Source organism: Eucyclogobius newberryi, unplaced genomic scaffold (genome assembly GCF_026437365.1).
Source record: "Eucyclogobius newberryi isolate DKJ021-1_F unplaced genomic scaffold, fEucNew1.0.hap1 SCAF_2, whole genome shotgun sequence".
Taxonomy (NCBI): Eukaryota; Metazoa; Chordata; class Actinopteri; order Gobiiformes; family Gobiidae; genus Eucyclogobius; species Eucyclogobius newberryi.
The window spans coordinates 29,040,686-29,068,538 of record NW_027315834.1 but is presented as its reverse complement, the minus strand read 5'-3'; the positions used below and the strand labels follow the sequence as shown (position 1 = coordinate 29,068,538).

The 27,853-nt window shown below is 42.7% G+C and overlaps 1 protein-coding gene across 1 annotated transcript; it reads left to right on the top strand.

Annotated features, from left to right (window-relative positions):
- Nucleotides 1-27,286, top strand: LOC140367157 (NXPE family member 3-like). Its single transcript, XM_072453508.1, has 7 exons — nt 1-59; nt 249-384; nt 23,879-24,340; nt 25,713-26,008; nt 26,133-26,200; nt 26,351-26,545; nt 26,733-27,286. The coding sequence occupies exons 1-7, from the start codon at nt 1-3 to the stop codon at nt 27,284-27,286; spliced, it is 1,770 nt and encodes a 589-aa protein (XP_072309609.1).
- Nucleotides 27,287-27,853: the final 567 nt, after the last annotated feature.

Below are 27,853 nucleotides of genomic sequence, written 5' to 3'. Positions count from 1 at the left end.
ATGTGCCCCAAGTTCCCGGTGCCACTTCCTGTAAGGAAGTGCCAGGCTGGCGAGACAGTGTCAGCATTTTGGTTACCTGAACGATATTTTAATTCAAAATCAAAAGAGGCCAACTGGCAGGGGATTGTTGTCCATATAGATCACGCATTTGTGTCCTAGCAGTTACTCCCTGAATTTCTCAGTCAGGGCCCACTTAAGGGCCAACAACTCTAGCTTCATGGAGCTGTAGTTGGACATGTTGCGCTCAGTCGGGCGCAGGCCTCGACTGGCGTACGCAAGAGGTCGCACCTTCCGTTCCTGGTCCTGGGAGAGCACTGCCCCCAATCCAGCATGACTTGCACCAACCTCCAGAATGAATGGGAGGGAGAAGTCAGCGTAGGCAAAGTACCGGGGCCGTGGTGAGCTTGGCTTTTAAGGCCTCAAAGCTCTGCTGACATTCTGTGGTCCAGGGTCCAGTAGCACAGGCCGTTTCTTTGACCGTTTATCAGTCAGTTCAGCAACTCTACGGTGTTTGCTAACTGCTAAAATAATCCTTGATTTTTGGCGGAAAACATTCCTTAAAATTCAAAAAGGGTTAAATTGAAAAAGTAAAAGGTGTGTGCGTGTTACCTGGAGACTCAATCTACTATAATAACTTGGGTTTGACTTTCTAGGTCAGCTGACTTAGGAGCTATTGAAAAGAATCCTTATCTTTTGACAAAAAATATTCCTTAAAAATCAACAAAGGGTTAATTTGAAAAAGTAAAAGGTGTGCGTGATACCTGGAGACTCAAACTACTATAATCACTTGGGTTTGACTTTCTAGGTCAGCTGACTTAGGAGCTATTGAAAAGAATCCTTGTTTTTTGACGAAAAATATTCTTTAAAAATCAACAAAGGATCAATTTGAAAAAGTAAAAGGTGTGCGTGATACCTGGAGACCACAACTACTATAATCACTTAGCATTTACTATCTAGGTTTGCTAACTTAGGAGCTATTGAAAAGAATCCTTGTTTTTTGACGAAAAATATTCTTTAAAAATCAACAAAGGATCAATTTGAAAAAGTAAAAGGTGTGCGTGATACCTGGACACTCAATCTACTATAATAACTTGGGGTTGACTTTCTAGGTCAGCTGACTTAGGAGCTATTGAAAATAATCTTTGTTTTTTGACTAAAAATATTCTTTAAAAATCTACAAAGGGTTAATTTTTTAGCCCAAAAGGACTATGACATCTAGGATTAGCAACTTGGATTCATGGTCAATGTTGTTGTTTTTTTTTATAAATATGTTTATATTTTTTTAAGATAACAAACGGTACTTTAGAGACGGTCCCTAACTGGCGTACCAAGTGGCACTTCAGCGCGCAGCTCCCTGTGTCAAGCTACTGCAGGCGGGGCACACTCAGAGGAAGCTCCCGCTCTTGTTGCGGAGGCGAATATCCAACGTCCAACGTGAAACTAACTTCACCGCGGTTGCGCCCCCAAGCATCCAGAACATGCACACACATCAAAACTTCTTTTAAATGAAACACAAATGAGTTATTATTACAAACATTAAATTAATAATATAAAATATCAACCACATAAAATGGCGCATATATATATATATATATATAAACGTGCATGTGTTGCTCCACAAACTTGCCAACATCACAATAACTTTATTTGTTTTTGTTGAATTTGGAATGTGTCTTTTTTTTTTTTAAAGAAAAAAGTTTAAAAAGGCAAATTAGACAAAAGGTTCCTGTAATAGTCCTGTGTTTACCTGATGCTGTGTAGAACGTGCTGAAGGTGGGTTGCACTGGCAGAGGATTGTCAACAGGGGGCAGCGTTTGTTCAGTTACACTTGGAACAATAAGGTGAAAATAATTAAAAGGGATGAAACGAAGGCAAAAGCAAACAGTAAAATCATGTGTGATTTTGAGACAAATTCTACATGTTATCTTTATTCAAGTTAATTTGTGTGAAGGGTTTAAAGGGTTTAAAAGGTTTAAAGGGTTTAAAGGGTTTGAAAATAAATAACTTGTCAAATGACTTTAATTCAGAATATTGTGGACATTTCAGAATAATGAGAAGCCTAACGTTTGAATTAACCTGAACTCGGGATTCAAATTGAATCAGTGAATCCATAATCATGATAATATTGTGATTGAAAATAATAATCGTGACCATTTTAGAAGCAAAAGATAGTTATTTTGATTAAATCTATATATTTTAAAGAAGCAAAAGCAAAGGGCCGTTTTATCACTTTGAAGTTCCTTCATTTGATAATTGAATAAACCTGGTCACGCTAAAGCAAGGGTCATTTATCCAATTATTTGACTGTTTTTAAAATTTTGTTTCGGTCAAAAATCACGTATCGTCGTTTAATCATGACATTTCTTTTCGCACTAGTCGTGAAAACCATGAACCATCTCAGACTCTGAGGACCTCAGGGACCGGCCTCCTGCTGGTGCCAGAGTCAGGACTAAACATGTACCGGCCTCCTGCTGGTGCCAGAGTCAGGACTAAACATGGACCGGCCTCCTGCTGGTGCCAGAGTCAGGACTAAACATGGACCGGCCTCCTGCTGGTGCCAGAGTCAGGACTAAACATGGACCGGCCTCCTGCTGGTGCCCATAGTCAGGACTAAACATGGACCGGCCTCCTGCTGGTGCCAGAGTCAGGACTAAACATGGGCCTGCCTCCTGCTGGTGCTCAGAGTCAGGACTAAACATGGACCGGCCTCCTGCTGGTGCCAGAGTCAGGACTAAACATGGACCGGCCTCCTGCTGGTGCCAGAGTCGGAACTAAACATGGACCGGCCTCCTGCTGGTGCCAGAGTCAGGACTAAACATGGACCGGCCTCCTGCTGGTGCCCAGAGTCAGGACTAAACATGAACCGGCCTCCTGCTGGTGCCCAGAGTCAGGACTAAACATGGACTGGCCTCCTGCTGGTGCCAGAGTCAGGACTAAACATGGACCGGCCTCCTGCTGGTGTCAGAGTCAGGACTAAACATGGACCGGCCTCCTGCTGGTGCCACATGTGACTGAAAGGATTTTCTTTGCACTCTTTTCTTTTATGTCTTAAACTGTTTAGTGATTTCTGTCATTTCTTTGATTTTAATGCATTTTGTTCCTGTTGTGAAGCACTTTGAATCGCTTTGTGTTTGAAATGTGCTTTACAAATAAACTTGCCTTGAAGGAACAGAATACTGAAATGCCATTTTACCAGCCTCTGAGCGTGCAAACATTAATTGTATTCAGTTGTAATATATGAGACACCTAAACAATATTAGTACAGCCTTTGACACTGTCGACCATCAGATCCTGTTAAACAGACTGAGGGACCTGATTAGACTATCAGGGTCAGTTCTTTATTGGTTTTCCTCATATTTATCCGGTCGGAGCTTTAGTGTTGCTGCAAACCAAATAATGTCTGATTCAGCTGATCTGTTGTGTGGAGTTCCTCAGGGCTCCGTTTTGGGTCCCGTCCTATTTCTGCTTTATATAATTCCCCTGGGAATGATCATTAAAGAGTTTAGTGATGTGTCCTATCACCTGTTCGCTGACGATATTCAGCTATATTGCTCTTTTAAACCTTCTGAGATCCAGAAGCTGAAATCATTGGTCAGTTGTTTAGTGCAAATAAAACAATGGCTGAGTCAAAACTCCTTGCAGCTAAATGCTGACAAAACAGAAACTCTGATTATTGCCCCTGATGATGTCATTCCAGGGATAAACCAGTACTTGGGTGTTTTAGGCCAGACTGCTAAACCAAGTCTTAGAAACTTGGGTGTTGTCTTTGACAAAGACATGTCTTTAGAGCACCACTCCAAGCTGTTGACGAGGAACTGTTTCTTTCAGTTGAGGAAAATCTCTAAGCTCAGGAAAATGGTGTCTCAAAATGACCTGGAAGTTATAATTCATGCATTTGTGTCTTCAAGTTTAGACTATTGTAACAGTTTGTTTTCCTGTCTTAACAAGAAGGAACTCTCTCGTCTGCAGCTGGTCCAGAACTCTGCAGCGAGGATCTTGACCCGCACAAATAGAAGGGCCCACATTTCACCCATTCTCAAAGCCCTTCACTGGCTGCCGGTCTCCTACCGGATACAGTTTAAAATTCTTGTTTTAACTTTTAGAGCTTTAAATGGTCAGGTCCCATCGTACATCAGCGATCTGATCAAACCATACACTCCCTCTCGCTCACTAAGGTCCTTGGATCTGAAACTGTAGTTGGTTCCTCGCACCCGTTTTCGGACCAGAGGAGACTGATCCTTCCAGGCAGTTGCCCCCAGACTCTGGAACGATCTTCCGCTCCCCCTGCGGTCACAGGACTCAGTTATTGCTTTTAAGGGTCAGCTCAAAACCTTTTTATTTAGTCAAGCCTTTTAAATGCACTTGTTTTACGGACTGATTTTACTGTATATTGTTGTATATGTATTGTTCAGCTGAGGTGGCTCGGGCATCTGTTCCGGATGCCTCCTGGGCGCCTCCCTCGGGAGGTGTTTCAGGCATGTCCCACCGGGAAGAGGCCCCGGGGAAGACCCAGGACACGCTGGAGAGACTATGTCTCTCGGCTGGCCTGGGAACGCCTCGGGATCCCCCCGGAGGAGTTAGAGGAAGTGTCTGGGGAGAAGGAAGTCTGGGAGTCCCTGCTCAGACTGCTGCCCCCGCGACCCGGCCCCGGATAAAGCGGCAGAAGATGGATGGATGGATGTATTGTTCACTGTAAGTTTTTTGTGTTTTTATTATTTTATTCTGTGTTTTGTGAAGCACTTTGTGACTTCTGTCTGTGAAAGGTGCTATATAAATAAAATGTACTTACTTACATATAATTTTAAATAGCAATATTGATCCAAAATGACTTAATAATAAAAAACTGTTTTATTGACTTACAGTTCAAAGCTGGTTTCTGCAGCACCTCCAATCCACTTTCCACTCTAGTAGTTGGATCAGAATCAGAATCAGAAAAAGGTTTATTGTCATTATCAATGAACAAAATTCACAAACATAGGAACTTGTCTCGGTGATCGATGCAGCACAAAACAATGAATAAGTCACAACAATAAGCGACCAGATATAAAAAATGGGATTGATATGTACATAAATTTACAGTTGTACAGATTTACATATGTAGTGCAGAAAGTGAGCAGTGAGTGATTAAATTATGGTTAAAGTGAAAGTGTTTAGGAAGTGTTCATGAGTCCAACGGCAGAGGGAAAGAAACTGTGAAGAACTGATGAGGGAGCTGATGGTGGGCTCCCATTTGAGGTCCTGGGTGATTGTGGGCTCCCATTTGAGGTCCTGGGTGATTGTGGGCTCCCATTTGAGGTCCTGGGTGATGGTGGGCTCCCACTTGAGGTCCTGGGTGATGGTGGGCTCCCATTTGAGGTCCTGGGTGATTGTGGGCTCCCATTTGAGGTCCTGGGTGATTGTGGGCTCCCACTTGAGGTCCGGTTGATGGTGGGCTCCCACTTCAGGTCCTGGGTGATGGTGGGCTCCCATTTGAGGTCCTGGGTGATGGTGGGCTCCCACTTGAGGTCCGGTTGATGGTGGGCTCCCACTTCAGGTCCTAGTTGATGGTGGGCTCCCACTTGAGGTCCTGGTTGATGGTGGGCTCCCACTTGAGGTCCTGGTTGATGGTGGGCTCCCACTTCAGGTCCTGGGTGATGGTGGGCTCCCACTTCAGGTCTTGTGTGATGGTGGGCTCCCACTTCAGGTCCTGTGTGATGATGATGCCGAGAAAGCGGAGGGAGTCCACAGTCGTGATAGGACACCATCCGCTCCACCTCCTGTAGACTGGGTGTTCATCTGAACCAAAAACTGGACTGGACTCATAACACAGACGCACTGTACAGGAAGAGCCAGAGTCTTCTCTACTCAGGTCTTTTGGAGTGACAGGGCCACTCCTGAAGACCTTCTACGACTCTGTGGTGCATCAGCCCTCTTGTATGGTGTGGTCTGCTGGAGCAGCAGCATCACAGAGAGGGAGAGGAAGAGGCTGGACAAAGTCATCAAGAAGTCCAGCTCCGTCCTGGGCTGTGCTCTGGACTCGGTGCAGGAGGTGGGGGACAGGAGGGTCCTGGCTAGATTCACGTCTATGCTGGACCATGAGTGTTGCCCCCTGCAGGACACTCTGTCCCCTGCAGGACACTCTGTCCGCTCCGGAGAGTTTTTGTTTATAGGAGATCTTCTACTGAGAGTGTTTTTCAAACTTCCTATAAGTGATCTGTTCTTTTCTTCTGGATCTACCTCTGTATCTGCCTGCGTTGCAACAATGAAATTTCCCCATGTGTGGACAATAAAGGATTATCTTATCTTATCTTATCTTAGACGGACTCATCCCTGTCCAAGATGAGCCGGATGAGGAGCTGGTGTCGTCCGCAAACTTAATTAGGTTTATGGAGTAGTGGCTTGAGGTGCAGCAGTTTATTGCTTGTGGCATAATTATTTCATTTGTATTGACACACGTACTCTCTGTGCCAGTTAATAAGTAAATTAATTAGTAAAGACCTGTTTCGTCAGATGTTCTCAAATATTCTATACAAACAATATTACAGAGCATGACTCACCTTTCTCGTGTCAATCTTGGAGGAAGTCTATTTATTGTATTATTAAATTGCCTGTACAAATGCAGAATATAAACAAAATTGCCTGGATTATTCCATTCAGAGGATTACTTAGTTTTTCCATGTTTCCACTGGGCTTTTGGGTTCTGACAAATCATGTACGTTCATGGTACGAGCGTTTGGTGGAGACACAGAGATAGAAGTCTGCAAATGAGTTTATACATGATGAAGACAAGTGGTCCAAGGACCCACCCTTGCGGCACACAGTTCCCAGTTCTCTCATACACTGCATAACTGTTGTAACTGTAGTCGGATTAGGTTCAAAAGGTCTTCATGTTTTATAATAAGTTTAGGATTTCTTAAGAACCTATCAGACCTGTGTTTTAGTGTCGTACTTTGACATGTTTCGCCTTAATCCATCTTACTACTATAAAACAGTATGAATTATCTTATACAAACTGTGCTCTAAAAAAACATGTCGTGACATACAAAAAAAATATATGAGAGCGACTTTATTTTGTTGAATTCATGTTTAGAGAGTTAAAAAAAAGAGTTGTTTCTTTGTGTAAATTCTGCATAAACCTATTTTTTTTTAACTTAACTGCAATTAGTGTCCCTGGTGTGATGAGCCATTCCATTCCATGGAATTCGACGAGTCTTTGTTCTTATCTGGTTTATTATTATTAGGCCCGAGCGCCACAAGCTGGCGAGAGGCCTATTAGTCCCGTAAGGCCGTGCGAAGCACGGCTGCGAAAGTGCACACGTAGTGCGCACGAAATCGATCGCAAAGCGCTCGCCCACTTCCAAACACTCACTAACGCACTCCTCCACTCATGCACGCCCCGTACATGAGTTATTACTGTATAGAGGGCCAAAAACACAAAGTGGGCGGAGCCCACTTAAAATTAACGAAAGTACCCTTCATTGACCAGGGACCCACACCATGAGCTTCTTCTTCTTCTTCTTCTTCAAAAATCGTGCCTCTCTACGTTCTGGCTATCTCCCTTTTCTAAAATTTTAAAAATTGGCGTGTCAGCGCCCCCAAATGTACCAAAAAAGTTATTGAGAGACAGGAAATGACCCAAAAAAAATCTGATCGTCGAATCATAAAATTTGGCGCAGAGGTAGATGGTGACAAGAGAAGTTAAAAATATTATTACGGCAACGCCGTCCGCCCAACCAAATGTCGGCCATATTGCTTCAAAAATGGCTAAGCATGACCCGGGAGTTTTTCCAAACGTCGTACTTTTACAAACTCCTCCCAGGCCGTTGGCCCTAAAAAACTGAAATTTGGTGAAAATGGTACTGAGGAGTGGGACATCAAAAGTTATCCAAATTACATTGATACCTGTCACGGTCTCTGTGCGGCGAAGCCGCAAACTGTAGCTAGAATTGCAGAAATCTCCCAAATTTAACATTTCTGCCGTTTGCGCAGATAAAGTCCGAATTGCGTCAAATTAGAATCAGTTGTTAAACTCTTTGCCCTAAACCTACTTGAAGTGAAATAAATTAATTTGGCGCCACAGCGCCCCCTACAGATTTTATATGGAGGTTAAATGTTTAGTTTTGCGAAATTATATGAAATTTGACACACAACTCAATTTTGGCATCTTTATCAGAAAAGTCAGCCAGACCCATGTCATAATTGTTACGGCTTTGTCAACAATGACCGAAAACTCCCATGTTATTCCGTTGGGGAAATTGCCAGAACATGCTTATACTTCATACTTTCACAAACTCCTCCTAGGGCGTTAGCCCTATTAACCTGAAATCTGGTGAGACTCAACTTCAGGGGTAAAAGTTATACACATTTTTATTCAAAGAGTCACAGTCTCTCACAGAATTCAAAATAAAATTGCTTTTTGAATGGTAAAACAAAGGGTGGAAGATGTGACAGCGTCACAGATTCAGCAGTAGATGTAATAAAAGGGCAATTCGGGCGCGTTAGCTCCCCCTCCTCTTGCGTGGCGGCGGCGTGGCGAGGGCCGATCATTGCCGCTTGCGGCTATATTTAGGCCCGAGCGCCACAAGCTGGCGAGAGGCCTATTAATCTCGTAAGGCCGTGCGAAGCACGGCTGCGAAAGTGCGCACGTAGTGCGCACGAAATCGAGCGCGAAGCGCTCGCCCACTTCCAAACACTCACTAACGCACTCCTTCACTCATGCACGCCCCGTGCATACTAATTAGTAGTAGGAAAATGGAACATTACCGTTGTAAACGGGCGAAGCCCGTGCAAAAGTGCGCACTAAACGAGCACTTTACATTGAGATGACGACCGCGAAGCGGTCGTCATCCCCATATAAAGCACTCATTTGCGCTAAGTACCTCACGAATACGTTCCCCATCTCTTGCATGTTCCGTGCATATAAGCATGTAATGCAAAAAATGAACATTATTACTGTATAGAGGGCCAAAAACACAAAGTGGGCGGAGCCCACTCAAAATTAACGAAAGTACCCGTCAGTGACCAGGGACCCACACCATGAGGTAGGAAAGCGCGAGCGCTTTCCGAAAATGTATAGTTTATGATATTTGGAAAATGGGAAACATTGTTTTCGCATCGGAATATTATTCTTTCTTTCTTTCTTCTTCTTCTCGGGACCAACCCGCCTATTTTTCACCCAGTGAACATTGACGAAAAGTCACAAAAATTTGCACACCTCTAAAAATCGTGCCTCTCTACATTCTGGCTATTTCCCTTTTCTAAAATAAAAAAAATTGGCGCGTCAGCGCCCCCAAATGTACCAAAAATGCATTGAGAGATGGGAAATGACCCAAAAAAAATCTGATCGTAGAATCATGAAATTTGGCGCAGAGGTAGATGGTGACAAGAGAAGTAAAAAATATTATTACGGCAACGCCGTCCGCCCAACCAAATGTCGGCCATATTGCTTCAAAAATGGCTAAACATGACTTCGGAGTTTTTCCAAACGTCGTACTTTTACGAACTCCTCCCAGGGCGTTGGCCCTAAAAAGCTGAAATTTGGTGAAAATGCTACTGAGGAGTGGGACATCAAAAGTTATCCAAATTGCATTGATACCTGTCACGGTCTCTGTGCGGCAAAGCCGCAAACTGTAGCAAGAATTTCAGAAATCTCCCAAATTTAACATTTCTGCCGTTTGCGCAGATAAAGTCCGAATTGCGTCAAATTAGAATCAGTTGTTAAACTCTTTGCCCTAAACCTACTTGAAGTGAAATAAATTAATTTGGAGCCACAGCGCCCCCTACAGATTTTATATGGAGGTTAAATATTTAGTTTTGCGAAATTATATGAAATTTGACACACAACTCAATTTTGGCATCCCCATCAGAAAAGTCAATGAGACCCATGTCATAATTGTTATGGCGTTGCCGTAATGATGACCGAAACCTTCCATGTTATTCCAATGGGGAAATCGCCAGAACATGTTTACACTTTAGACTTTCACAAACTCCTCTTAGGGCGTTAGACATATTAACCTGAAATTTGGTGAGACTCATCTTCAGGGGTGGACCATCAAAAGTTATCCACATTTTTATTCAAAGAGTCACGGTGTCTGTGCGGCAAAGCCGCACATTTTGCCAAGAATTCAAAATAAAATAGCTTTTTGATGGTAAAACAAAGGGGAGAAGATGTGACAGCGTCACAGATTCAGCAGTAGGCGTAATAAAAGGACAATTGGGGCGCGTTAGCGCCCCCTCCTCTTGCGGCGTGGCGGCGGCGTAGCGAGGGCCGATCATTTCCGCTTGCGGCTATATTTCTATGTTGTTATTGTCCGTAGTTTTGAATTTTTGTTGGCCCTCCGGGCAAATTCACGCATTTTGATGTTATACCGACCTAATATAAATGTTCCAAATCTTATTAAAGGTGTGGAGGTGCATCAAAACGAAGCCAAATTCAAAATTCTGAGTTCCAAGTTTCAAAAGTGGCCCTGGGTGAAAAAAGTTTGGACCCCCCTGGTCTACAGATAATATGGTCCCTGATGAAGATGGATCCGTCTCTTTTGGAGCAGATTTTATTGTGATGATGTATGATGTCACTGCCTTTAAAAGGATGTGTATTGTCATGATCGATACCTTTGTTAACACAGAAATATTTACTGTGCAGAACAAACAGAAACGCTCTGACACTGGAGGACAGGTGCAGCGGGTACAAAGAGAGAGACTTGGATGGCCTGTGTCTGGTCCATCCGTCAAAAGTTGCAATTTTATCTTCTTTTTGGTGCTTATATTTTTAACTTTCCTTCCCTTGTCTCTGTCTCGCTGTGTTTTTGCTTATTTTATATAATATAGATAAAAGTAAATTGCATTTGTTTGTTTTTTTAAATTAAACATTGATTTACTCGAACAATAAAACTAAAATGTCTGGGATTTCACTGTTCTCTGTATTTTGAAACAAGAATCAAATAACAACTGACTATTGGTTTTTCAAAACTGAATTCTGAAAAGAATGACCCACTGACACTACGCTGACAATATTCTTCATTTAGTTACCATGGGCTGCCATGAATTGTATGGTTTAATTTTATAAGCAAGCTGTGTTTTGAGCGCTGAAAAGTATACTCAATATGGCCCCTATAAACATGAAGCTAAAACGCATTTTTAATATTTCCAGACAACAAAAGAAAACAAAACAACAAAATGTTGGATGTGCACAGACCAGTGACACTTCTGAAGACGGCTCGCAGATAACAGCCCAAAAATAATACATCTCACTAACACTAGGTGTCTCTAGTGTAGTACTTAGTGTACTAGTTCTGTAATATTCAGAAACAATATAATTCTTATTATCGAATAGTATTTGATTTTCGATACTTTTGACAAGCTTAAAAGTGGTATGGACGATTTTTTTCAGCAAATTTTGTATCATATTTCCTCGTGGCGTGGATAAATCATTTGTCCTGCCACGTATCAATCATAAAACGCACCTATCGCTCACCTGCAGCCGCGTCAGGTTCGTCCCCACGTTTCCGCGTGCCTAAGCGCATGGATCTATCATAATATAGTTCCCTCAGTGTACGGGGCAAAATGAAGACAGAGAAAGACAGTTCGAGCTGACGTAGAAGTGGACAGAAATCTACGGGAGACGAGCGATGCGATGCGCTCCGTTGCGCTAATAAACAAACGCACGTGTGTGTTGTATCGGTCCGCACGGGGGAGTGGCATGCGCACTTCCGCCTGCGTTCTCAAATCGCCGAAAAATCGTCCATACCGCCTTTAATTACTATATTTCATAATGTATAGCTGAAAGTAGGGCATAACTTTTTTACTGCTATTTTTCAATCCATCTCCAAAGTACGACAGTGTCACTTATTGTACCTTTACAACACTTTTGACTCCCCCTGTTTACTCAGCTGAATCTTTGAATATAAACACGGCCCGCGGCTGAGAGGAGGAGCTTTGGCTCCAGTCAGAGCAAAGATCCACAGCTGTGTAATGCACTGACGTTTGACAAGGTAAGAGTAATATTCATTTCAACTTTATTGCTGACTCAAAATACACACATTGTAAAAAAACGTAGATATTCAGATTTAGTTTTTCTTTTCTCGTATTCTACATTCGAAATATTTGTTATAACTGGGATTTTTTTTTAATTTGTTGCTTCCTTCAGTACAAGATTGTCATGAACATGGACACACATTACACATATTTGTATGTTTCACTCAATTGGAAATAAGTCTTACATTGTCTGTGGCGATTTTAATGTTGACTTGCTTAACCCAGGTGGACACAAGAAAACCACAGACTTTATCAATACTTTTTATAACAGTACATTATTTCCAGTAATAGTAAAACCAACTAGAATTAAAGCCGCAAGCGGCATCCAACGGCCCTCGCGGGCCGCCGGCCTTCCGACTCTGCGCTTTCGACTTGATAAAGATGGGGCCCTTATTGTGTGTTGAATTAAAAAAGAAGTTGACAGACGGCGACACTTTGGACATGGCCAATCCAGTGCAAATGAACACAAGTGTCAGTCAAATTTGCTGCTCCGCCGCACAGAGACCGTAGCACTTAGAATATAAATATGGATAACTTTTGATGCCCCGCTTGTGTAGATGATATTTCCCAAAGTAAAGCTTGATCGGGCTATTGCCCACGGAGGAGTTTGTTAAAGTGTGAAGCGTAAATGTGAACATTTCAAAGATTTGGCGTTTTCCCATTTGTGACAGTATGTTTGCAGCTCCACGGCACAGAGACCGTAGCACTTAAAATCAAAATATGACTGACTTCTGATGCCCCGCTTGTGTAGATGATTCTCCCCAAATATGAGATTGATCGGGCAATTGCCCTAGGAGGAGTTCGTTAAAGTGTGAAGCGTAAAAATGTGGTCATTTTAGAGATTTCGCTGTTTTCCCATTTGTGACATATATTTGCGGGTCCGCCACACAAAGACCGTAGCACTTAGAATGAAAATATGGATAAGTTTTGATGCCCCGCTTGTGTAGATGATTTTCCCCAAATATGAGTTTGATAGGACAATCGCCCTAGGAGGAGTTTGTTAAAGTGTGAAGCGTAAAAATGTGGTGATTTGAGCGATTTTGCGATTTTCCCATAAGGATAACATGGGATGTTTCTGTCATCGCTACGGTTACGCCGTACAAAATATGACTTTGGCTCTCATACTTGTATGATCAGGATGGCAAATTAGAATTTTGTGCAAAATATCATGTCATTTGGAAAAACTCTATTGTTTATAGGCCACTCTGAAGGCCAAATAGTCAGAATTCTGGGAAACGTTTGCGGCTCCGTCGCACAGAGACCGTAAAAGCTATCCTTAAAATTTGGATAACTTTAGATGCCCCACTTGTCTAGAGGACGTACACCAATTTTGAGGTTGGTGGGCAAAACGCACTAGGAGGAGTTTGTTAAAGTGTAAAACATAAAAATTTTGTAATTTGAGAGATTTTGTGGTTTTCCCATAGGAATAACATGGGAGGTTTCTGTCATCGCTACGACTACGCCATAAAAATTTAGGCATTTTTGTGATTGGCTTTTGTGATCGGGACGGCAAAATAGAATTTTGGGTAAAGTTTAGACAATTTTGGTAGAACTAATTTTTGACCTTCAATGTTAATTTAAAGGTCACTCTGTAGGGGGCGCTATCGCGGCCATTTCAATTTTGTCAGCCTAAACTGGTCCAAACTAGAAAGTTGAACAACTGATTCAAATTTGGTCATAATCGGACTGGTTTTGATCAAATGGGAGCAATTTTTAGATCTGCAATATTCCAAAATAAGTTGTCCAACTTTGCGGCTGCGCCGCACACTGACCGTAGAAGGTATCTCAAAAAATTGGATAACTTTAGATGCCCCACTTGTCCAGAGGACGTACGCCGATTTTGAAGTTGGTGGGCAAAACGCCCTAGGAGGAGTTCGTCAAAGTTTGATGTGAACAAAATGGCTAACACAGCGTGTTTTCATTTTCAAAGGAAGATGGCGGCCATAGGGTAAGTCTGGGGGCGTGGCCACAATGATTTTTTTTTGTTTGTCCTCACGAGAGGAATGCGTGTCCCGAATTTCGTAGCTTTACGCCAAAGTTGACCTCGGGGCGTCTCCCATAGGCTCAATGTATTTTGACTTTTGTCGGTGGCGCTGTCGCGCCATTTTTTAATGGAAAAAAAATGGCCCAGAAAAGATAAAATTTTTCGCCGATTCAGAATTTTGGGCAAAGTTTGGTGAGTTTTTGAGCATGTTCAGGGGGTCAAATTAGAGATCAAAGCGATGAAGAACAAGAAAAATAATAATAAATATAGCCGCAAGCGGCAATGATCGGCCCTCGCTACGCCGCCGCCACGCCGCAAGAGGAGGGGGCGCTAACGCGCCCCAATTGTCCTTTTATTACGCCTACTGCTGAATCTGTGACGCTGTCACATCTTCTCCCCTTTGTTTTACCATCAAAAAGCTATTTTATTTTGAATTCTTGGCAAAATGTGCGGCTTTGCCGCACAGACACCGTGACTCTTTGAATAAAAATGTGGATAACTTTTGATGGTCCACCCCTGAAGATGAGTCTCACCAAATTTCAGGTTAATATGTCTAACGCCCTAAGAGGAGTTTGTGAAAGTCTAAAGTGTAAACATGTTCTGGCGATTTCCCCATTGGAATAACATGGAAGGTTTCGGTCATCATTACGGCAACGCCATAACAATTATGACATGGGTCTCATTGACTTTTCTGATGGGGATGCCAAAATTGAGTTGTGTGTCAAATTTCATATAATTTCGCAAAACTAAATATTTAACCTCCATATAAAATCTGTAGGGGGCGCTGTGGCTCCAAATTAATTTATTTCACTTCAAGTAGGTTTAGGGCAAAGAGTTTAACAACTGATTCTAATTTGACGCAATTCGGACTTTATCTGCGCAAACGGCAGAAATGTTAAATTTGGGAGATTTCTGAAATTCTTGCTACAGTTTGCGGCTTTGCCGCACAGAGACCGTGACAGGTATCAATGTAATTTGGATAACTTTTGATGTCCCACTCCTCAGTAGCATTTTCACCAAATTTCAGCTTTTTAGGGCCAACGCCCTGGGAGGAGTTCGTAAAAGTACGACGTTTGGAAAAACTCCGAAGTCATGTTTAGCCATTTTTGAAGCAATATGGCCGACATTTGGTTGGGCGGACGGCGTTGCCGTAATAATATTTTTTACTTCTCTTGTCACCATCTACCTCTGCGCCAAATTTCATGATTCTACGATCAGATTTTTTTTGGGTCATTTCCCATCTCTCAATGCATTTTTGGTACATTTGGGGGCGCTGACGCGCCAATTTTTTTTATTTTAGAAAAGGGAAATAGCCAGAATGTAGAGAGGCACGATTTTTAGAGGTGTGCAAATTTTTGTGACTTTTCGTCAATGTTCACTGGGTGAAAAATAGGGGGGTTGGTCCCGAGAAGAAGAAGAAAGAAAGAAAGAATAATATTCCGATGCGAAAACAATGTTTCCCATTTTCCAAATATCATAAACTATACATTTTCGGAAAGCGCTCGCGCTTTCCTACCTCATGGTGTGGGTCCCTGGTCACTGACGGGTACTTTCGTTAATTTTGAGTGGGCTCCGCCCACTTTGTGTTTTTGGCCCTCTATACAGTAATAATGTTCATTTTTTGCATTACATGCTTATATGCACGGAACATGCAAGAGATGGGGAACGTATTCGTGAGGTACTTAGCGCAAATGAGTGCTTTATATGGGGATGACGACCGCTTCGCGGTCGTCATCTCAATGTAAAGTGCTCGTTTAGTGCGCACTTTTGCACGGGCTTCGCCCGTTTACAACGGTAATGTTCCATTTTCCTACTACTAATTAGTATGCACGGGGCGTGCATGAGTGAAGGAGTGCCTTAGTGAGTGTTTGGAAGTGGGCGAGCGCTTCGCGCTCGATTTCGTGCGCACTACGTGCGCACTTTTGCAGCCGTGCTTCGCACGGCCTTACGAGATTAATAGGCCTCTCGCCAGCTTGTGGCGCTCGGGCCTAATAATAATATTTTTAGCAAAAACAATATAGCCGTTTCCACTATAACAACAAATTATACATCGTTTGAAAGCTCTAAGCCTTCCCGATGCCGCCATGGGGTGGAATCATCATTACGAGCGCTTACGCGCTCGTCACTCCCTATTCCGTCGGGATGCCCCGCCCACTCCCCATAGACTTCCATTGATTTGAGCAGATACAAGCATGGCCCATGCCTGCGGCATGGATTCTCGCGTACGGGACAATGCCAGGAGGGTTTTTGGAGGAATGCAGCGCTTCGCGCTGCTGTCGTCAACAATGAGTGAATGGGCTACGCCCATTCACTAATTGTTGACTATTTCTGTCATAGCAGGAGTAAGTATGCATGATCCATGCCTTCGGCATGGGCTAGTTCACTGTACTTGCCAGGGGCGACAGGGTACCAAACATGCGGGCTGCGCCCGCATGTTTGGTCAGACAGTTGCAACGCTGCCTTCGGCAGCGTTGCGGGAGCAATAGGCCCTCCGCCCTGCTGGGGCTCGGGCCTAATAACAACAGAATCAGCAACATTAATTGATAACATATTTACAAATGAAATTGGTAAAATTGATGCAGGTCTTTTAATGACTGATATTAGTGACCATCTTCCTGTTTTTGCAATTCTTCAAAATGTATTTAAAACGCCTTGTAATCAGACTAGCGACATAAGAACAGTGAGACATAGAACACCTGAAGCAATTGAGACTTTGAAAATGGAATTAAGTAAACAAAATTGGGATGAAATTTATAGGTAAGAAAATCCTAATGAATGATATGAACTCTTATTAGCAAAATTACTTGAAATTTATAATAATTGTTGTCCACTTAAGACAATAATTTGTAAAAAACAGATGCTGAAACCCTGGTTTACTAAAGGAATAATTAAGGCTTGCAGAAAGAAAAATCAACTATATAGGAAATTCCTAAAATCCAGAACGCAGGTTTCTGAAAATAAATATAAAGCATACAAGAATAAATTAGTTAATATAATCAGAAATTGTAAGAATATTATACAAAATTATTAATGCAACATAGACAAAATATCCAGGGAACATGGAAAATAATGAATGATTTAATACACAAGAGACATAATAATAAATATAGCCGCAAGCGGCAATGATCGGCCCTCGCCACGCCGCCGCCACGCCGCCGCCACGCCGCCGCCACACCGCCGCCACGCCGCAAGAGGAGGGGGCGCTAACGCGCCCCAATTGTCCTTTTATTACGCCTACTGCTGAATCTGTGACGCTGTCACATCTTCTCCCCTTTGTTTTACCATCAAAAAGCAATTTTATTTTGAATTCTTGGCAAAATGTGCGGCTTTGCCGCACAGACACCGTGACTCTTTGAATGAAAATGTGGATAACTTTTGATGGTCTTGAAGATGAGTCTCACCAAATTTCAGGTTAATAGGGCTGACGCCCTGGGAGGAGTTTGTGAAAGTCTAAAGTGTAAACATGTTCTGGCGATTTCCCCATTGGAATAACATGAAAGGTTTCGGTCATCGTTACGGCAACGCCATAACAATTATGACATGAGTCATTGACTTTTTTGATGGGGATGCTAAAATAGAGTTGTGTGTCAAATTTCATATAATTTCGCAAAACTAAACATTTAACCTCCATATAAAATCTGTAGGGGGCGCTGTGGCGCCAAATGAATTTATTTCACTTCAAGTAGGTTTAGGGCAAAGAGTTTAACAACTGATTCTAATTTGACGCAATTCGGACTTTATCTGCGCAAACGGCAGAAATTTTAAATATGGGAGATTTCTGAAATTCTAGCTACAGTTTGCGGCTTCGCCGCACAGAGACCGTGAGAGGTATCAATGTAATTTGGATAACTTTTGATGTCCCACTCCTCAGTAGCATTTTCACCAAATTTCAGCTTTTTAGGGCCAACGCCCTGGGAGGAGTTCGTAAAAGTACGACGTTTGGAAAAACTCCGAAGTCATGTTTAGCCATTTTTGAAGCAATATGGCCGACATTTGGTTGGGCGGACGGCGTTGCCGTAATAATATTTTTTACTTCTCTTGTCACCATCTACCTCTGCGCCAAATTTCATGATTCTACGATCAGATTTTTTTTGGGTCATTTCCCATCTCTCAATGCATTTTTGGTACATTTGGGGGCGCTGACGCGCCAATTTTTTTAATTTTAGAAAAGGGAAATAGCCAGAATGTAGAGAGGCACGATTTTTAGAGGCGTGCAAATTTTTGTGACTTTTCGTCAATGTTCACTGGGTGAAAAATAGGGGGGTTGGTCCCGAGAAGAAGAAGAAAGAAAGAAAGAAAGAATAATATTCCGATGCGAAAACAATGTTTCCCATTTTTCAAATATCATAAACTATACATTTTCGGAAAGCGCTCGCGCTTTCCTACCTCATGGTGTGGGTCCCTGGTCACTGACGGGTACTTTCGATAATTTTGAGTGGGCTCCGCCCACTTTGTGTTTTTGGCCCTCTATACAGTAATAATGTTCAATTTTTGCCTTACATGCTTATATGCACGGAACATGCAAGAGATGGGGAACGTATTCGTGAGCTACTTAGCGCAAATGAGTGCTTTATATGGGGATGACGACCGCTTCGCTTATATGCACGGAACATGCAAGAGATGGGGAACGTATTCGTGAGCTACTTAGCGCAAATGAGTGCTTTATATGGGGATGACGACCGCTTCGCGGTCGTCATCCCAATGTAAAGTGCTCGTTTAGTGCGACCTTTTGCACGGGCTTCGCCCGTTTACAACGGTAATGTTCCATTTTCCTACAACTAATTAGTATGCACGGGGCGTGCATGAGTGGAGGAGTGCGTTAGTGAGTGTTTGGAAGTGGGCGAGCGCTTCGCGCTCGATTTTGTGCGCACTACGTGCGCACTTTCGCAGCCGTGCTTTGCACGGCCTTACGAGATTAATAGGCCTCTCGCCAGCTTGTGGCGCTCGGGCCTAATAATAATAATTATCCTAATTATTTGAACAAAGACAATGACAAAATAAGTCATATTAAGGGAATTGTTCATGAGTTTAATGATTACTTTGTAAACATTGGCCATAAATTGGCAACAAAAAATGTGCCCCCTCAAAACAATGACATGGAGACTGGGGTCACGTATGAGGGTGTAAATTATTTTTTTCTAAACCCAACAAATGAAAATGAAATATTGAAAATTGTGAAGAGCTGTAAAAACAAAAAATCAACAGATAATAATGGGTTCGATATGTTTTTAGTCAAAAATATCATGGAACATATTGTCAATCCATTTACTCACATCTGTAACCAATCTTTTAAAACAGGAATTGTTCCTAATCAAATGAAAGTAGCATTATTTTCAGGTTATTCCCTTGTACAAAGGCGGTGACAAACATTTGTTTTTGACCAAACCACAATAAATAAATGAAAAATAAATATTGCATTGTGTTATGTAGTCAGATTGTCAATTTAGCATTGTGCTTTTACCAAACAAATTTGAACAAGAATCATTTTGTCATGAATAAATTATGTACAATTATTCATCTAATGTTCATTCCTCAAAAAGGCTTGATCAGTATTCATATCCTTATTTGCCCTTGTGGGGAACTTTCTCTATTTGTAGTACGTTGAATAGTTTACCAAGCTGTGAAGGGTCAAGGCTCACGTGTTGAGTAAGATCGGAGGTTTTAAAGGTGCCATAACATGCTTTTTTTCACGTTTCGTAGTCTATCCTAAGTGTATAATTGATAATAATAAGTGTTGTGCAACACCCTTAACATAATAGTTAAGAAATATCACCCAGACCTTGGACCCCCTCACCAACCCGGAAATGCAGACGGCTTGGTTTGATATTCGCCCCCACCCTTACGAAGAGCGATCTGGCTCCCCCGCCCAACCCGTGACGTAGTCTCAGAGCGTGTGTCCCCCACAGCTGTGTGCTGTAGCGCCGCAGTGCGCCGCTCCGCGCGAGTGAGTGAGAAAGAGTCTACTTTGAGACTAAATAAATCTGGTGTTACAGTTTTTTACGATTGAATAAACACTAAAATCTAAAGTTTAGCCCAATTATCAAAAACTTACACTCAAGGAGCAAAACTCGGCCTCAGATCTGCACCACTGTAAACACAATAAGTCAGTTCACACTTTGTGCAAAACAATACACACAGTGATTTACAACACTGAACACACTTGTATTGATCGGACAATCGCCCTAGGAGGAGTTTGTTAAAGTGTGAAGCATAAAAATGTTGTGATTTGAGCGATTTTGCGATTTTCCCATAAGGATAACATGGGATGTTTCTGTCATCGCTACGGTTACGCCGTAGAAAATATGACTTTGGCTCTCATACTTTAATGATCAGGATGGCAAATTAGAATTTTGTGCGTAATATCATGTAATTTGGAAAAACTCTATTGTTTATAGGCCACTCTGAAGGCCAAATAGTCCAAATTGTCCCGAATTTCGTAGCTCTACGACAAAGTTGACTTCGGGGCGTCTCCCATAGGCGCAATGTATTTTGACTTTTGTCGGTGGCGCTGTCGCGCCATTTTTTGACGAAAAAAAAAATGGCCCAGAAAAAACAAAATTTTTCGCCGATTCTGAATTTTGGGCAAAGTTTGGTGAGTTTTTGAGCATGTTCAGGGGGTCAAATTAGAGTTCAAAGCACAGAAGAAGAACAATAAAAAAATATATAGCCGCAAGCGGCAATGATCGGCCCTCGCCACGCCGCCGCCACACCGCCGCCACGCCGCAAGAGGAGGGGGCGCTAACGCGCCCCAAATGTCCTTTTATTACGCTAAACATAACTAAACATTTAACCTCCATATAAAATCTGTAGGGGGCGCTGTGGCGCCAAATGAATTTATTTCACTTCAAGTAGGTTTAGGGCAAATAGTTTAACAACTGATTCTAATTTGACGCAATTCAGATCTGCGCAAACGGCCGAAATTTTAAATATGGGAGATTTCTGAAATTCTAGCTACAGTTTGCGGCTTCGCCGCACAGAGACCGTGAGAGGTATCAATGTAATTTGGATAACTTTTGATGTCCCACTCCTCAGTAGCATTTTCACCAAATTTCAGCTTTTTAGGGCCAACGCCCTGGGAGGAGTTCGTAAAAGTACGACGTTTGGAAAAACTCCGAAGTCATGTTTAGCCATTTTTGAAGCAATATGGCCGACATTTGGTTGGGCAGACGGCGTTGCCGTAATAATATTTTTTACTTCTCTTGTCACCATCTACCTCTGCGCCAAATTTCATGATTCTACGATCATATTTTTTTTGGGTCATTTCCCATCTCTCAATGCATTTTTGGTACATTTGGGGGCGCTGACGCGCCAATTTTTTTTATTTTAGAAAAGGGAAATAGCCAGAATGTAGAGAGGCACGATTTTTAGAGGTGTGAACATTTTTGTGACTTTTCGTCAATGTTCACTGGGTGAAAAATAGGGGGGTTGGTCCCGAGAAGAAGAAAGAAGAAAGAAGAAAGAATGAGTGAATGGGCTACGCCCATTCACTCATTGTTGACTTTTTCTGTCATAGCAGGAGTAAGTATGCATGATCCATGCCTTCGGCATGGGCTAGTTCACTGTACTTGCCAGGGGCGATGGGGTACCAAACATGCGGGCTGCGCCCGCATGTTTGGTCAGACAGTTGCAACGCTGCCTTCGGCAGCGTTGCGGGAGCAATAGGCCCTCCGCCCTGCTGGGGCTCGGGCCTAAAAATAATAATAATATTTTTAGCAAAACAATATAGCCGTTTCCACTATAACAACAAATTATACATCGTTTGAAAGCTCTAAGCCTTCCCCATGCCGCCATGGGGTGGAATCATCATTACGAGCGCTTATGCGCTCGTCACTCCCTATTCCGTCGGGATTCCCCGCCCACTCCCCATAGACTTCCATTGATTTGAGCAGATACAAGCATGGCCCATGCCTGCGGCATGGATTCTCGTGTACGGGACGATGCCAGGAGGGTTTTTGGAGGAATGCAGCGCTTCGCGCTGCTGTTGTCAACAATGAGTGAATGGGCTACGCCCATTCACTCATTGTTGACTATTTCTGTCATAGCAGGAGTAAGTATGCATGATCCATGCCTTCGGCATGGGCTAGTTCACTGTACTTGCCAGGGGCGACGGGGTACCAAACATGCGGGCACAGCCCGCATGTTTGGTCAGACAGTTGCAACGCTGCCTTCGGCAGCGTTGCGGGAGCAATAGGCCCTCCGCCCTGCTGGGGCTCGGGCCTAAATATTAGAGCCGGATCAGGCCCCCTCAAGTTTTATAGTTAAGAAGCTCTGTTTTAGTGTGTTGGCCTAAGAACTGACTAACTGAAATAAATGTATCACCCGGCAGGTACTGAAGGATCAAAATGGAGCTGAGAAAATTTGCTAGATGCAAAATGACAGAAATTTTCTTCCTACTGTTGCTCACGGCATCTGTCATCCTTCTGCTCAGTTTCAAGGTGATTATGACGGGTGATTATGACGGGTGATTATGACGGGTGATTATGACGGGTGATTATGACGCGTGATTATGACGCGTGATTGTGAGAAGCCCCCGTCCATCTGTTCATCTGAGGAGAAGGAGAGAGTCTGTACTCTCGCTAAACACTGCAGGAATCGATCAAAAAACAACTTTGAGCACATATATGAGGCGCCAATAGCACTGTAAGAAGGTTAAAAGCTCTGAAAAGTCAATTTTGCATGATACGGGACCTTTAAAAATCAGACTCTCTCAGATGACCCATCTGAGATTGATCAGACCCTGCATCCCAGCAGCACCACTCCATTGGCTAGCCCTCTTAAATTAAAGGGACCAACCTGGTAGCTTTTTCCGCTGCTTCTGTGTTTAGGCATATCGCTTTCCTCTTAGCTGCTTCAGAGATTCCAAGCCCCATAAAAGCTTTACTCATGGAATGTTCAGCCAATCCTCTGTAACCGATTTAAATTGGCTCCCACTATGCACACCAACCCTCAATTTCTGCTCTGCTCCTCCTCAGTGAAGCTCGTCCATGTTCTCCTCCCACATAATGACTTGTAGAAAAATGTAATTGTATTTTCTTTAGAAAAACAAAACAATTTCGACTCTCAGTCAAGAGTAATTCTCAATCTGTGAATCGAGTCTGGGAACTCAGGTTTTATATCCTACTCTGTCAAAACCGAGTCGAACCGTTTTGTTTTTCCAGAGTCCAGATGATAAAAGTGATTTTCTTTCTACAATGGAACACTCCTGGACTAAACCGACTCACATCATTACTTGTTTGGTGGAGTCGTTAAAGATCCCCAGGTCCAGTTGAAGATTAGTTTCCATGTGACTCGGAAAGTTAATTTGCTTGCCAAGGTCATTCACAGAGTTGTTCTATAGTCACTCCTTCATTATCGTGGCTGTGTGCTTTGGAGCATTGACTGCAGTAACCATAAAATCCCGAGAACCAAAATTCTTATGTGGTTTATTTATCAGATGGTCAAATCAGCAGTGTTAAAACAGCATAATACCCAACAAGTCAAGTTAATGAGTTCCAGCACATTAAACTTTAACATCATTTGTTTAAACATATGAGGAAAGTAGACGAGGGGCTGTGACGACAAGATACACAATGAGGGAAGATTGAGCTTGTAAAACCTGCCACTCTGCATTTTAAGGTCACGAGCTGAGCTCGGTTAATTGTGAGTTGATAGCTCTTTTCTCTGGGTGATGAATCCGTAGAACCAATCGGCTTTAGAAAAACTCAGTAAGTCCGTCAAAAACAGACTCTGATTTGTTTGTTTCCCAGCAGATCTTTCACATGTTACTGTTGAATCCTCGATCCCCTCCTCCCCAAGCAATGAAAGGGGGTTTGCTTGTGATGTGGTACATTGCAGCAGGCTCTATGATATGATGTGGATGATGATGTTTCTTTCTGTCTTTAGGGCTACAACTCCAACCATTGTTACAAAACACTCACTTGCTTCCCACCTGAGAACTTTACTGGATTCACAAAACAGTCTAAACCTGAGGTCCAGAAGTGCACTTATAACTACCTCTCTCCAGAAAACACAGTGGAAGGCCGCAGACTTCTTGACTCTATAACCTGGCCTGAAACTCTGCCTCTGCCCAAACCATTTTCACTGGATTTGACAACTAGTGCTTCCAAAAGCACGTTCAGCACTGTGCCTCGAAGGGGAGGCTGGCGTGTGGGAGATAAGCTGACTGTGACGATCCAGGTGAACGATTACCATGGAAACCCAAAGAAGGGTGGAGGTGACTTTCTTATTGCCAGGCTCCAAAGCCGGGAGCTCGGGGCAGGTGTAGTGGGACAGGTGAAGGATCACCTCAATGGAACGTTTACAGCACTGTTTCCTCTACTTTGGAAAGGGACAGCAGATGTAGAGGTAAGAATTTCATGATTGTACCCATGTTGAAGGTTCATGAAAAGCAAGATAATAAATATGTTTTATGATCGTCACATCCTCAGGAGTTTGTGCAACTTCTTCACACTGACTCCACAATACGAAACGCACGTGCAACACACTATTACGTTGGTACAGTGGTTAGCGTTCAGGACTTACAGACGTGAACTTCAGAGTTTGAGACCCGTTTGGTGTGGGAGCAGTCTGCGTGTTAAGAACTGCCCTGTCCTAAGGTTTTGGTGCTTTTCCATAGTAAGAGAATAAAAGCATACAGGAGGCAGATTTTTAAATAAAACAAAAAATCCTCATTTTATCCATTTATTTTTATATTCATATAAGTCTGGAATAAAAAATCATAAAAATACACCCTATGCCACACATGCTGAAACAAGAGGGGAAAAGGGAACACAAACTGAACCATAACAGTTGCAGCATTAACTTGAACATGATCATAAACTGTGTCATAAAACAAAATGTATACGCAAACAGAAGCAAAAAAACACAAAATTGGTCAATAGCCTACAGGTTTACTGACATGAGAAACTGTTGAGTCCAGTGGCTACTTTATTTCACCAGTAAAGCTGTGGTACCCAAAATATACCAATGCCTATTTTAAATTGAATGCCTCGCTATACATTCTACCAATGTGAAGACAGAACGTGGAAGGTCAAGTGGCTTTACATGAACTACAATATCATTCATCTTCCCTGATACACAAAACAATAAAACGTTTAACAACGCCACCTGGACTATAATGGACCCAGGACCATGTCATAAAGGAAAGGTGCACATGCCCACGGGCAATGCTTAGGTCATAGGCACAGATGTAACACTTGGATACCAACCGCCATAAAACACCAAAGTAGAAGAAGAAGAAGAGCACACTGTAAATCAGGAAGATTACCAACTTTCTCATATCTGGATAAGTTGGACGACAGATTGTGCTTTTTTCCTACTGATCGAAGTAGGAAAAAAGCGCCAAAATCTGTTTGAATCAGCTGACAAAATACATCACAGTGACACCAGTGACACTTCTAGGTAAGTGTCTATAAGAAATCGTAATATTATTAAAACGTGAAGACCTAAAGAATGTAATCGGAATAATTTACCGTAATTATAATTATATGTAGTAACAAGCTATTTACAGAGGAACACCAGAAAAAGTCCAGACATTCTGACCTGACCACCCCAGATCATCCCTTACACACCACATTCATACTAGGCAGGGAGGGTGAAGTATCTTGCCAAAGGACACAACCACAGTATTTATTGGTTAGAGCTGGCATTGGACCAGGGACCATTAGGGTCGTGGGTATCATACTCAGAACTTGTCACTGGTGTTGGTCCTTTGCAGGTGAGGCTGGTGCAAAGCAGTGAGTCCATCACTGTCTTAAAGCGTCTGACAGAAGAGCAGCCTGACAGGCTCTACTTCGGCAGTGACTTTAAGTCTAGAGGGCTCAAGGAAACGACCACATGTAACGTGTGTCTGGATCCACACAAAGCTCCACTGTGTAACTTTACCGACCTCAAAACTGGGGAGCCATGGTTCTGCTACAAACCCAAAAAACTGGACTGTGACACACGGGTCAACCACTTCAAAAGAGGATTCAGCCAGAGAATCAGCAAGGAAGAAGAAGGCCTGTTCCAAAAGTACAAATGATATTTTGATTAGTTAAATTAAATCATATCTGCATACTTTGGGATAAAACAATTATCCATGCACTGCCAATTTTAAATGCATGTAAAATTTACAACATCTATGTTTGTGTTCTAGGGGAATCAACATGAATGTCCCTCTTATGGCCTTAGGAAATTACACAATCACAATTTTGCCAAAAGCAGGTATTGTGTTAAAATGTGCTTTTAAACCCAAGTTAGATAAGCTAAGATAAAGTAGAGAACCTAAACTCATAACTAATTAATTAAGAAGCATTGTAAACGTCAAAACACACATACAATTGATTGCAAATCCATTAATTTTCCATTGTTTAGGTGAGTCAAATGAGGCGAGTCCAGGACCTTCTGGATATTATTTCAACAACCAATGGCGACCGATAGGTGGCCGTGCAGTGCGCCAGTTCAACAAGGCTTCAGTCATCACTTCCTGTCTCAAAGGGAAACAACTTTATCTGTTTGGAGACTCCACCATCAGGCAGTACTACCTTCACATCACAAAAACACTCCCAAGTAAGTATCATGGGGAGTTACACCCTTCTACCAAGTAACATTGTCCTAGTGAGGACGTTTATGTCGGCCTACATGATTTTAATGACGTTTGAACCCCAGCACCTGGAGGAAAGCTTGCTTTTCTAGAGTTGTCCTCTGCCCGACTCTAGCCCAGCCCCTTGTTTTACTCTCACCCTTTCTCTTTCAGATCTACAGACGTTTGACAAGCACAGTTCACCTCAAGGTGGCCCTTTCTTGGCAGTCGACCACACCAACGACATCGTGGTGAATTACCGCTGCCACGGGCCTCCCATTCGCTTTGGCTCTGTCCCTGTGTCCCAGCTGCGATACGTGGCTAATGAACTGGACATGGTGACTGGCGGACCCGGCACTGTCGTCGTGGTCGGCGTGTGGTCCCACTTTAGCACTTTCCCCATGGAGGTCTACTCTCAGCGGCTATTGACCATTCGCAGAGCAGCGCAACGTTTGCTTGACAGAGCTCCGGGCACCAAAGTGATCGTCCGAACTTCCAACATGAAAGACCCGATCCTGTTGGAGAGCCTGTCCAACAGTGACTGGTACTCCCTGCAGCGGGACAAGGTGCTCCGGGCTGTGTTCAAAGACACTGGGCTTTTCCTGTTGGATGCTTGGGAGATGGGACAGGCTCATTACCTCCCCAATAGCCTCCACCCACAACCAGAAATCATCAAACTTATGATCGATGGAGTGCTGTCCCACACTTGTCCTGGAATGGGAGAGTGATTGCACAAGCACAAGGAAGGAAACGAGAGCTGTTCTGCTATTTTTGTGATTTTAACCTCTTTCAAAACACTCACGACTAAGCTACTTCACTCTATGTAAAGTTTTGATTGTTCTTTTTTTTTGTAGAATACCGTGTACTATTACCAACAATGTGTCTTAGAAATAACTCTCAGCTGAAGTTCCTATGCAGTTTGTCTATATACAGAACTGAAGAGCCATTTGACTTGTATAACTTGTATGTGAAGAACTATTGATGTGACGATCTTGGTTTTACAGTTTTTTACGATTGCATAAACACTAAAATCTAAAGTTTTGCCCAATTATCAAAACCTTACACTCAAGGCAAAACTCGGCCTCAGATCTGCACCACTGTAAACACAATAAGTCAGTTCATACTTTGTGCAAAACAATACACACAGTGATTTACAACACTGAACACACTTGTATGTATTTAGACACAGAAGTATATCAAGTCACTTCCTTGCAATTCTAAAGCATTTGACTGTCAAATGACACCCATGTGCCAAATGACCACACCCATGTGCCAATCCATTGAACACTGTCATT

Coding starts and splice junctions, on each gene's coding strand:
- LOC140367157 (XM_072453508.1), top strand. CDS start 1: ATGTGCCCCAAGTTCCCGGTGCCACTTCCTGTAAGGAAGTGCCAGGCT. Junction 60..248: donor TGCCAGGCTGGCGAGACAGT/GTCAGCATTTTG, acceptor TGTTGCGCTCAG/TCGGGCGCAGGCCTCGACTG. Junction 385..23,878: donor GAGAAGTCAGCGTAGGCAAA/GTACCGGGGCCG, acceptor TTCTGTCTTTAG/GGCTACAACTCCAACCATTG.